General features: G+C 43.5%; 1 protein-coding gene across 1 annotated transcript in view; it reads left to right on the top strand.

Moving 5' to 3' along the window:
• The first annotated feature begins 332 nt into the window (after positions 1-332).
• Positions 333-13323, top strand: part of LOC139409828 (methyl-CpG-binding domain protein 2-like) — a 157666-nt gene continuing 144675 nt past the window's right edge. Inside the window, exon 1 of the mRNA XM_071155215.1 lies at positions 333-933. Within this exon, the coding sequence (XP_071011316.1) occupies positions 818-933 (116 nt within the window). The 5' untranslated portion in view covers positions 333-817. The remainder of the gene's footprint in view (positions 934-13323) is intronic.

The raw sequence follows: 13323 nt of genomic DNA, 5'->3' as shown, positions 1-13323 counted from the left end.
CACGCTGGAACATTCGAATTAAATACTGTTTTATTACATTGTTCGTATTTTAGGAAAGACTGGTATTTTCTATGTAATTGTTACATCACAGCCATGGCTATAAGGGCTCCAGCTTTTGTAAAGTTAACGTCAAAAAATGAGATTTTGTTTAGCCTTTTTCAGCCTACTGCGCAAATTCTCCTAACCTCTCACGCAAATTCTCCATAACCTACTGCGCAAATTCTCCATAACCTACTGCGCAAATTCTCCATAACCTACTGCGCAAATTCTCCATAACCTACTGCGCAAATTCTCCTAACCTCTCACGCAAATTCTCCTAAAAACCTGACAAAAGCAGTATAACATCTCGTCAAAACCACCCCTAGTTACCGCTTTAGGGGAGGGGGGGGGGTGTAACCGAGAAGTGACGGCAGTGTTCCGTGGAGGCGGGGCGTTGCTCTGAGAACGGTTGCCAAGCGCCGGGTCACTGTGTGGGAAGTGCTGAAATATCTGAACGTCACTGCCACCGCCGCCGCCTTTGGCCAAAGGAGATCTGCAGCTACTGGCGGGTCGCTCGCATTTTGGGATAGTTGAAGATCGAATTAGGAAACCTGTCAACAACAACAACCAAGGATTCAATATTTATATATATATCTACCCACTAGACAGGATACAATAGCGGAAATAAAAGTTTTTCGCTCCGGTTTAGTTCAAACGGCTTTAGTTAGAGCTTCACTTTTAGATCGCCAAGTCAGGTGTATTTATTAAACACGTTGTAACGTATTTCTTTTGACTGAGTTGATTACAGCGATTGATGTGATTCCTAATTGTACACTAAATGGTTATGGAGAAGAAGAGGATGGATTGTCCCTCTCTGCCACCGGGCTGGAAGAAAGAAGAAGTGATCCGGAAGTCAGGGCTCAGTGCTGGCAAGAGTGATGTCTATTACTACAGGTAATGATCGAGCGTGATGTTAAACAACAATAATGTTACTTACTTTGCTTGATAAGTTCACAAGTTATCATGGCTGGTCTGATTTAGCTATCACAACTCGTTTCCAAATGGAAAAAAATAAAAATAATTGTAGGCGAAAGCTTACAAGTTATCGATACCTTGAGTTTGGTCACCCACTTACGTTGGTTGCCACAATGTTGCTAATGCCAGCAGTGTGAACATTGTATCAATAACCCCCACATGTTACATTTTTTTTGTAAAGACGCCACAAGTTCATATCTAACTGTTTAGACTGTAGAGTGGAGTTTTTATTCACGAAAACTCAGTAGTTATTTCTCATCTTTATTTGGGTCACTTGGGAGATTCTTGACCATGTCTTATCATGTGACTGACTGATTGGAAATGCAGTGATCTTGTTTGCAATCTAGGCTGACCTAATGGAACACAGCCCTCTGTTTAAAGTACAGTATCTGTGAGTAATTCCTTGGCAATGTAGCCTTCCAGCATTGGTTCTTCTCAAATGCTCTGTGAAAGCCATGGTCTTTTGGAACCACTGGTGTCTACACATTCAACTCTTCAAAGCTCAATGACAGTGCTGTAGGCCTTCACCTTCCACAGTAACTCATCCATTGTTGCTATTAAAACTATCACCTAGTCAGACCATTACTCTGTTCCAGCTGTCTGATGGGTACTGTCTGATGGGTACTGTCTGATGGGTACTGTCTGATGGGCACTGTCTGATGGGTACTGTCTGATGTATTAGAGATTTTAACCAACTTTATCTTGTCCATACTTCCACAATTTCTGACTTGGGAGACAACCAGTGTTTTCTAAACGTCCGTGTCTAGTTGCAGGGGGTTTGTTTTGAATCTAGAAAATGCGCCATTATTAAATTTAAATACATGTTTTGCTCCATGAAGTAATACAACAATGTGTACGCCGCTATCTTGTCTATTTTGAAATATTTTCTCATTGATTGAGACTGGTGGGTGTCCCAAGTGCCGCATGTCATGATGCCCATCAACCTTTCTCGAACAACGAGGGAAGATTTTAAATAGACGAGAGGATGGCGTGCACATTGTTGTATTACTTCATGGAGAAAAACAATCGTATTTAACAACTTAAAGAGTTTTCTAGATTCAGACAAACCCCCTGCAACTAGATACGGACGTTTAGAAAACATTGGTTCTCTTCCAGGTCGGGAATCGAGGAACTGTGGACAAGTTCAGGTTAGTTAAATTCTGTGATACACCAAACAGTACTGATCTAATCATTTGTATTTGTATGTATTATAGATCTCCATTCCTGGGGTCCAGCAAAATTAAGGCAGTTTAGCATTTTTTAAAACAAGTTATAATATATTCACAACATATTTCACAACACATTAAGTGTGTGCCCTCAGGCCCCTACTCCACCACTACCACATATCTACAACACAAAATCCATGTGTGCGTGTGTGTATAGTTCGTATCTCATTGTGCGTTTATTTTCATGTGTCTATGACCTATGTGTGTGTCTCTTCACAGTCCCCGCTGTTCCATCAGGTGTATTTTTACCTGTTTATTCAATCTGATTCTACTGCTGCATCAGTTACCTGATGTGGAATAGAGTTCCATGTAGTCATGGCTCTATGTAGTACTGTGGAATAGAGTTCCATGTAGTCATGGCTCTATGTAGTACTGTGGAATAGAGTTCCATGTAGTCATGGCTCTATGTAGTACTGTGGAATAGAGTTCCATGTAGTCATGGCTCTATGTAGTACTGTGGAATAGAGTTCCATGTAGTCATGACTCTATGTAGTACTGTGGAATAGAGTTCCATGTAGTCATGGCTCTATGTAGTACTGTGGAATAGAGTTCCATGTAGTCATGACTCTATGTAGTACTGTGGAATAGAGTTCCATGTAGTCATGGCTCTATGTGGTACTGGGGAATAGAGTTCCATGTAGTCATGACTCTATGTAGTACTGTGGAATAGAGTTCCATGTAGTCATGGCTCTATGTAGTACTGTGGAATAGAGTTCCATGTAGTCATGACTCTATGTAGTACTGTGGAATAGAGTTCCATGTAGTCATGTCTCTATGTAGTACTGAGGAATAGAGTTCCATGTAGCCATGTCTCTATGTAGTACTGGGGAATAGAGTTCCATGTAGTCATGGCTCTATGTAGTACTGTGTGCATCCCATAGTCTGTTCTGGAATGTGAAGAGACCTTTGGGGACATGTCTTGTGGTGTGGGGTATGCATGGGTGTCTGAGCTGTGTGCCAGTAGTTAAAACAGACAGCTCGATGGATTCAACATGTCAATATCTCTCATAAATACAAGTAGTGATGAAGTCAATCTCTCCTCCACATTGAGCCAGGAGAGATTGACATGCATATTATTAATATTAGCTCTCTGTGTACATCCAAGGGCCAGCCGTGCTGCCCTGTTCTGAGCCAATTGTAGTTTTCATAAATCCCTCTTTGTGGCACCTGACCCCACGACTGAACAGTAGTCCAGGTGTGACAAAACTAGGGCCTGTAGGACCTGCCTTGTTGATAGTGTTGTTAAGAAGGTAGAAACTAGGGCTTGTAGGACCTGCCTTGTTGATAGTGTTGTTAAGAAGGTAGAAACTAGGGCCTGTAGGACCTGCCTTGTTGATAGTGCTGTTAAGAAGGTAGAAACTAGAGCCTGTAGGACCTGCCTTGTTGATAGTGCTGTTAAGAAGGTAGAAACTAGGGCCTGTAGGACCTGCCTTGTTGATAGTGTTGTTAAGAAGGTAGAAACTAGGGCCTGTAGGACCTGCCTTGTTGATAGTGCTGTTAAGAAGGTAGAAACTAGGGCCTGTAGGACCTGCCTTGTTGATAGTGCTGTTAAGAAAGTAGAAACTAGGGCCTGTAGGACCTGCCTTGTTGATAGTGCTGTTAAGAAGGTAGAAACTAGGGCCTGTAGGACCTGCCTTGTTGATAGTGCTGTTAAGAAGGTAGAAACTAGGGCCTGTAGGACCTGCCTTGTTGATAGTGTTGTTAAGAAGGTAGAAACTAGGGCCTGCAGGACCTGCCTTGTTGATAGTGCTGTTAAGAAGGTAGAAACTAGGGCCTGTAGGACCTGCCTTGTTGATAGTGCTGTTAAGAAGGTAGAAACTAGAGCCTGTAGGACCTGCCTTGTTGATAGTGCTGTTAAGAAGGTAGAAACTAGGGCCTGTAGGACCTGCCTTGTTGATAGTGCTGTTAAGAAGGTAGAAACTAGGGCCTGTAGGACCTGCCTTGTTGATAGTGCTGTTAAGAAGGTAGAAACTAGGGCCTGTAGGACCTGCCTTGTTGATAGTGCTGTTAAGAAGGTAGAAACTAGAGCCTGTAGGACCTGCCTTGTTGATAGTGCTGTTAAGAAGGTAGAAACTAGGTCCTGTAGGACCTGCCTTGTTGATAGTGCTGTTAAGAAGGTAGAAACTAGGTCCTGTAGGACCTGCCTTGTTGATAGTGCTGTTAAGAAGGTAGAAACTAGGGCCTGTAGGACCTGCCTTGTTGATAGTGCTGTTAAGAAGGTAGAAACTAGGGCCTGCCTTGTTGATAGTGCTATTAAGAAGGTAGAAACTAGGGCTTGTAGGACCTGCCTTGTTGATAGTGCTATTAAGAAGGTAGAAACTAGGGCCTGTAGGACCTGCCTTGTTGACTGACAGTGCTGTTGTTAAGAAGGTGGAGCAGCGCCTTATGGACATACTTCTCCCCATCTTAGCTACTGTTGTATCAATATGTTTTGACCATGACAGTTTACAATCCAGGGTTACTCCAAGCAGTTTAGTCATCTCAACTTGCTCAATTTCCACGTTATTTATTACAATATTTAGTTTCGGTTCAAGGTTTAGTGAATGATTTGTTCCAAATACAATGCTTTTAGTTTTTAAATTATTTAGCACTAATTTATTCCTTGCCACCCATTCTGAAACTAACTGCAGCTCTTTGTTAAGTGTTGCAGTCATTTCAGTCGCTGTAGTAGCTGACGTGTATAGTGTTGAGTCATCAGCATACATAGACACACTTTATTCAAAGCCAGTGGCTTGTCATTAGTAAAGATTGAAAACAGTAAGCGGCATTGGGAGCTGCCTTGGGGAATTCCTGATTCTTCCTGGATTATGTTGGAGAGGATTCCATTAAAGAACACGGAACACCTTCTGTGTTCTGTTAGACAGGTAACTCTTTATCCACATTATAGCAGGGGCTGTAAAGCCATAACACATACGTTTTTCCAGCAACAGACTATGATCGATAATGTCAAAAGCTGCACTGAAGTCTAACAAAACAGCCCCCACAATCATTTTATTATCAATTTCTCTCAGCCAATCAGTGATTTGTGTAAGTGATGTGCTTGTTGAATGTCCTTCCCTATAAGCATGCTGAAAGTCTTATTATTATAATTTTTTACTGTAAAATAGCATTGTATCTGGTCAAACACAATTTTCTTCCAAAAGTTTCCAAAGGGTCGGTAACAGGCTTTATTATCCTTAGGTAGGGGAAAAGCTTTTGCTTCCCTCCAGGCCTGAGGGCACACACTTTCTAGTAGTCTTAGATTGAAGATATGGCAAATTAGGAGTGGCAATATCGTCCTCAATTACCTTCAGTACTTGTCCATCCAAGTTGTCATACCCCTGTACCAATGGGTTTTTATGGACCATTTCAGAAGGACCATGCTGAAGGCTACATTGCCAAGGACTTCCTCACAGATACTGTACTTTAGACCGAGGGCTGAGTTCCAAGTCGGGAATTGAGAATGTATTTAGGTTGGTTGGTAATTCTCTGTTGCTATACCAACCAGTAGCAAACCTGTAACAGCTAACGGAGCATCGCATTAGCCTGTTACAATCTGCTAGTTACATCTATTGGTGATCCAATGCAGGTTCCTCAATTCCAACTTGTTGCGGACTGTATATGTGTCGGTGTATGTTTGTGTGTGTTTGAGAGGAGTCCAGATTCAAACAAATCAATACTATGAAAGTTAGCAACATTTGTGTGTTCTTGTGATCAATGAGTTTTCCTTCCAACTGCGAAAATCAAAGAGAAACGTAGCTCATGCAATTCATTCTCCTCCCTTGAATCCCAATGAGGCAATTATCAGATTTATATCAAATCAAAATCAAATCAAATTTATTTATATAGCCCTTCGTACATCAGCTGATATCTCAAAGTGCTGTACAGAAACCCAGCCTAAAACCCCAAACAGCAAGCAATGCAGGTGTAGAAGCACGGTGGCTAGGAAAAACTCCCTAGAAAGGCCAAAACCTAGGAAGAAACCTAGAGAGGAACCAGGCTATGTGGGGTGGCCAGTCCTCTTCTGGCTGTGCCGGGTAGAGATTATAACAGAACATGGTCAAGATGTTCAAATGTTCATAAATGACCAGCATGGTCGAATAATAATAAGGCAGAACAGTTGAAACTGGAGCAGCAGCACAGTCAGGTGGACTGGGGACAGCAAGGAGTCATCATGTCAGGTATTCCTGGGGCATGGTCCTAGGGCTCAGGTCCTCCGAGAGAGAGAAAGAAAGAGAGAATTAGAGAGAGCATATGTGGGATGGCCAGTCCTCTTCTGGCTGTGCCGGGTGGAGATTATAACAGAACATGGCCAAGATGTTCAAATGTTCATAAATGACCAGCATGGTCGAATAATAATAAGGCAGAACTGTTGAAAGAAACTGGAGCAGCAGCACGGCCAGGTGGACTGGTGACAGCAAGGAGTCATCATGTCAGGTAGTCCTGGGGCATGGTCCTAGGGCTCAGGTCCTCCGAGAGAATCCCAATGAGTCAATTATCAGATTTATATTCATTCTCCTCCTTTGGATCCCAATGAGTCAATTATCAGATTTATATTAATTCTCCTCCTTTGGATCCCAATGAGTCAATTATCAGATTTATATTCATTCTCCTCCCTTGGATCCCAATGAGTCAATTATCAGATTAAGAAACATTTTGTTCCAGGTAACATCTGTAATTATCAGAGCATAGACAATTTACAACATGCTAGGCCATGCATGCTTCCCTCATCCCCCTCCTCAGCTCAGTGTTTTTGAAGGCAAAGCCCTCTGGGCTCGGCTAGCGCCTCTGCAGTGTGACTACGGCTGCCTTGCATCCTGGGGCCAATAGGCCAATGAGCCTGTCTGTGTATGTACTCTTACACCCAAGCCCCTCCCTCTCTCCACTTGGTGAAAAACATGCCTCATTCGTATTTAAATGGTGTGATCCCAGCAGCATGTGATGAGTGTGTGCCGTGTAGACCTGTGTATTAGTGGGGAGCTGTGTAGCGTAGATCTGTGTGATGGTGTGAAGTGTGTGGTGAAAGTGTGTGATTATCTGTGTGATTATCTGTGAGTAAGGGCAACGGATGGTCTGAGGTGAGGCCTGTGTGATTATCTGTGAGTAAGGGCAACGGATGGTCAGAGGTGAGGCCTGTGTGATTATCTGTGTGATTATCTGTGTGATTATCTGTGTGATTATCTGTGAGTAAGGGCAACGGATGGTCTGAGGTGAGGCCTTGTGGGCAGTGTGTAGTTTGTTGTGTACTTGTACTTGTTAGCGTTTACCTGGCATCCGCTTTGAGAATTCCTTAGTACTCGTTAGCGTTTACCTAGCATTCTCTATGAGAATTCCTTAGTACTCGTTAGCGTTTACCTAGCATCCTCTATGAGAATTCCTTAGTGCTCGTTAGCGTTTACCTAGAATCTGCTATAAGAATTCCTTAGTACATGTTAGCATTGTTAGCATTCTGGTAAACGGTAATACTGTAATATTCCGGAATGTCACAGGCAGGATATGGAAATCTGCATACCGCCCAACCCTGATATGCAGGTACAAATATCCTCACCCACCAGACATCCATGAACCTTGAAAAGTAGTCCAAATTTGGTCAGTGGGCAGATTTTAAACCAATCATAGATGTCTGTTTGGACAGTACAGTGAAGTACAGTACACCAGAGTATAATGTAATGTGCTCTGCTGTACTGTGATGTCCACGTTTTCAAAAGTTTGGACTTTTTTGGCATTCAGGTCCAGAAATGTACTTCCTGAACACATCAACAATGCATAGAAATGTTTCATTCAAATCATAAAGGGGTGTGGTCAAAAAAGTTATTAAAATCAAATGGAATGACCCGTTTGTAACATCCTGTACTGGGCTCGATTTCCCAGAAGCATCTCAAGGCTAAGTTCATCGTTAGGAGGAGGAGCATCGTTAAATCTCAGAGCGGTTTCCCCAAAACCATCGTTATTAGCATTGCACTTGTTAGCTTTTACCTAGCATCTGCTATAAGAATTCCATAGTACTTGGTATCTAACGACCCTGCCTCAGATCAGTCGTAGAGCATCGTCAGATGCTCCCCCTCCCACTTCACTTTATACACAGATCTCCACTAAACGCAGAATCACATGGTTTATCCGTCTCAGAGACCGGTTATCGCCGATCATTTTCAAAACAAAGTTGACTACAAATACAACAAAAAAAATCCACTGTCTTTGCAATTGATACAAACAACGAATGTATAAAAATATGTTTAGAATGAAAACCGAGACGATTCAAATATAAACAAGTTGACTATAGGCCTATTTCAATCATATGGAGTTATATTTATCTCTACTTAATATATTTAATGATGTGTTTGTAGCCTAACCTGCACAAGGATCTGCCAAATCTGTGATTTTTTTAGTGCATTTTGTATTGGGTATTAGAATAAGTCTGTAGGTGGTAATATCTCTCTAGGAGCTGGTTTGTCAGTATTGTGAAGCTAAGATTTGAACGGACTTCCTTTCCATCCTATCAGTATCGACACAAGCTCCAACGAAGCACTTAGCGACTTTTCTCTCTGCGTTGTTACATCTTCTGGCTGTTGTAAGACGCATCGTTGAAAACACTCGTAAGCCACACGTTCTATCGGGAAACCAGGTCCTGGCCCGGTCTGAGTTTTGACCATTCTCGTGGTGAGAGAGCAGCCAAAAAAACAGGGGCCACGGACGTACACTGAGGAAGGGTTGATTATTCAATGCCACTCAGCAGCTCAGCAGCTATTGGTTGGTATGCAAACTAAGCAGATGCTATTGGTCCCAGTGTTGGCTCTTTTCTCTGCACATTTCAAGTAATTGTAGTGACACTCCTAAATGAAACTCTTCTTAACAGTGTTATGAATCCCATAACTAGCCTAGGGACATTGTTGCACTCGTTATGTCTAGGGGTCCTGACTCGTTATGCTATTTATCCGTTATTTTACCTGGTAAGTTGACTGAGAACACGTTCTCATTTACAGCAACGACCTGGGGAATAGTTACAGGGGAGAGGAGGGAGATGAATGAGACTATTGTTAACTGTGGATTATTAGGTGACTGTGATGGCTTGAGGGACAGCTTGGGAATTTAACCAGGACACCAGGGTTAACACCCATGTTCTTACAATAAGTGCCATGGGATCTTTAATGACCTCAGAGAGACAGGACACCTGTTTAACGTCCCCCTACACAAGGCAGTGCCCAGGGGCATTGGGATATTTTTTTAGACCAGAGGAAAGAGTGCCTCCTACTGGCCCTCCAACACCACATCCAGCAGCATCTGGTCTCCCATCCAGGCACTGACCAGGACCAACCCTGCTTAGCTTCAGAAGCAAGCCAGCAGTGGGATGCAGGGTGGTATGCTGCTGGCCTTGTAGCCATGCATGAATATGGTCTGTAACCTGACTCATTATGTCTAGGGGTCCTAGCTACATGGTCTGTAACCTGACTCGTTATGTCTAGGGGTCCTAGCTACATGGTCTGTAACCTGACTCGTTATGTCTAGGGGTCCTAGTCCAAGCTACGTGGTCTGTAAACTAAATGAATGTGTGCATTTATGTAGGAAATCGGCGTTTGAAGACCGTGTGGGATGTGCCCAGGAGACAGCAACTTACTGAGTTCAGGGCCAGCTCTGTCTTGACCTCCTGATTGGCCAGTACAAGCGGTTTATGATGTGTTCAGACGATGAGGAAACAAGAATATGTACAAAAAGGAAGCCACACAGACATGCCTAAACTAAAGATTGAAAACCAAACTAAAGGCCTCATGGCCACCAAACCAACCAGCAGCCTCACAGCTCTGCCAGCTGGGACGCTGACTGACCGTCACCCTATTTGGCAGCACTTGGACAAGGTTTCTGCTGCCCCCTGGGGGAGGATTGTGGAAGTGTATCCTGGAGAGTGTGTTTGTCTATGTCCTAATAAGAACCTTGTCCCCATATCAGAATATGTAGAATAGATTGTCGGTTGGGTTTCCCCTTGTTCACAAAGCGAGGAACATTGGGGGAGTGGTGTCGTTGGGTTGGTTTAAGGTTCTGTCTGTGGTTGTGGCTGTGTGTCGGGGGGGGGGGGGGGGGTGTAAAACGACCCCACGTTGTCGGTTGGTGCTCGTGTTAATGCATGTGTCGTCCCCTCGCTGACTCACTGACAGTAGGTTAACCTCTGTAAATAATGTTAGGCAGCAACTGCTCTCGCTACCCAGCCATATGCTGCATGGCCTCTTTTCACACCTGGGATCAAAGTGCTCTTGTTCACTCTCAAACTGATATTAGATCACATACTGACGCTCGTCCCTCTTGTTAACTCTCGAACTGATCTTAGATCACATACTGACGCTCGTCCCTCTTGTTAACTCTCAAACTGATATTAGATCACATACTGACGCTCGTCCCTCTTGTTCACTCTCGAACTGATATTAGATCACATACTGACGCTCGTCCCTCTTGTTAACTCTCGAACTGATATTAGATCACATACTGACGCTCGTCCCTCTTGTTCACTCTCAAACTGATATTAGATCACATACTGACGCTCGTCCCTCTTGTTCACTCTCAAACTGATATTAGATCACATACTGACGCTCGTCCCTCTTGTTCACTCTCGAACTGATATTAGATCACATACTGACGCTCGTCCCTCTTGTTCACTCTCGAACTGATATTAGATCACATACTGACGCTCGTCCCTCTTGTTCACTCTCGAACTGATATTAGATCACATACTGACGCTCGTCCCTCTTGTTCACTCTCGAACTGATATTAGATCACATACTGACGCTCGTCCCTCTTGTTCACTCTCGAACTGATATTAGATCACATACTGACGCTCGTCCCTCTTGTTCACTCTCAAACTGATATTAGATCACATACTGACGCTCGTCCCTCTTGTTAACTCTCAAACTGATATTAGATCACATACTGACGCTCGTCCCTCTTGTTCACTCTCGAACTGATATTAGATCACATACTGACGCTCGTCCCTCTTGTTAACTCTCGAACTGATATTAGATCACATACTGACGCTCGTCCCTCTTGTTCACTCTCAAACTGATATTAGATCACATACTGACGCTCGTCCCTCTTGTTCACTCTCGAACTGATATTAGATCACATACTGACGCTCGTCCCTCTTGTTCACTCTCGAACTGATATTAGATCACATACTGACGCTCGTCCCTCTTGTTCACTCTCGAACTGATATTAGATCACATACTGACGCTCGTCCCTCTTGTTCACTCTCGAACTGATATTAGATCACATACTGACGCTCGTCCCTCTTGTTCACTCTCGAACTGATATTAGATCACATACTGACGCTCGTCCCTCTTGTTCACTCTCGAACTGATATTAGATCACATACTGACGCTCGTCCCTCTTGTTCAGTCTCGAACTGATATTAGATCACATACTGACGCTCGTCCCTCTTGTTCACTCTCGAACTGATATTAGATCACATACTGACGCTCGTCCCTCTTGTTCACTCTCGAACTGATATTAGATCACATACTGACGCTCGTCCCTCTTGTTCACTCTCGAACTGATATTAGATCACATACTGACGCTCGTCCCTCTTGTTCACTCTCGAACTGATATTAGATCACATACTGACGCTCGTCCCTCTTGTTCACTCTCGAACTGATATTAGATCACATACTGACGCTCGTCCCTCTTGTTCACTCTCGAACTGATATTAGATCACATACTGACGCTCGTCCCTCTTGTTCACTCTCGAACTGATATTAGATCACATACTGACGCTCGTCCCTCTTGTTCACTCTCGAACTGATATTAGATCACATACTGACGCTCGTCCCTCTTGTTCACTCTCAAACTGATATTAGATCACATACTGACGCTCGTCCCTCTTGTTAACTCTCAAACTGATATTAGATCACATACTGACGCTCGTCCCTCTTGTTCACTCTCGAACTGATATTAGATCACATACTGACGCTCGTCCCTCTTGTTAACTCTCGAACTGATATTAGATCACATACTGACGCTCGTCCCTCTTGTTCACTCTCAAACTGATATTAGATCACATACTGACGCTCGTCCCTCTTGTTCACTCTCGAACTGATATTAGATCACATACTGACGCTCGTCCCTCTTGTTCACTCTCGAACTGATATTAGATCACATACTGACGCTCGTCCCTCTTGTTCACTCTCGAACTGATATTAGATCACATACTGACGCTCGTCCCTCTTGTTCACTCTCGAACTGATATTAGATCACATACTGACGCTCGTCCCTCTTGTTCACTCTCGAACTGATATTAGATCACATACTGACGCTCGTCCCTCTTGTTCACTCTCGAACTGATATTAGATCACATACTGACGCTCGTCCCTCTTGTTCAGTCTCGAACTGATATTAGATCACATACTGACGCTCGTCCCTCTTGTTCACTCTCGAACTGATATTAGATCACATACTGACGCTCGTCCCTCTTGTTCACTCTCGAACTGATATTAGATCACATACTGACGCTCGTCCCTCTTGTTCACTCTCGAACTGATATTAGATCACATACTGACGCTCGTCCCTCTTGTTCACTCTCGAACTGATATTAGATCACATACTGACGCTCGTCCCTCTTGTTCACTCTCGAACTGATATTAGATCACATACTGACGCTCGTCCCTCTTGTTCACTCTCGAACTGATATTAGATCACATACTGACGCTCGTCCCTCTTGTTCACTCTCGAACTGATATTAGATCACATACTGACGCTCGTCCCTCTTGTTCACTCTCGAACTGATATTAGATCACATACTGACGCTCGTCCCTCTTGTTCACTCTCGAACTGATATTAGATCACATACTGACGCTCGTCCCTCTTGTTCACTCTCGAACTGATATTAGATCACATACTGACGCTCGTCCCTCTTGTTCACTCTCGAACTGATATTAGATCACATACTGACGCTCGTCCCTCTTGTTCACTCTCAAACTGATATTAGATCACATACTGACGCTCGTCCCTCTTGTTCACTCTCAAACTGATATTAGATCACATACTGACGCTCGTCCTTTTGATATCATATCTGGGTCAGTTTGGGTAGCCTATCAGTGATAGGATACGTGTGGCTCACGGTCCGTCA

The sequence above is a fragment of the Oncorhynchus clarkii genome, chromosome 5 (genome assembly GCF_045791955.1).
Source record: "Oncorhynchus clarkii lewisi isolate Uvic-CL-2024 chromosome 5, UVic_Ocla_1.0, whole genome shotgun sequence".
Lineage (NCBI taxonomy): Eukaryota > Metazoa > Chordata > Actinopteri > Salmoniformes > Salmonidae > Oncorhynchus > Oncorhynchus clarkii.
The sequence above is the reverse complement of the archived record's forward strand: the minus strand, read 5'-3'. Positions and strand labels throughout refer to the sequence as shown.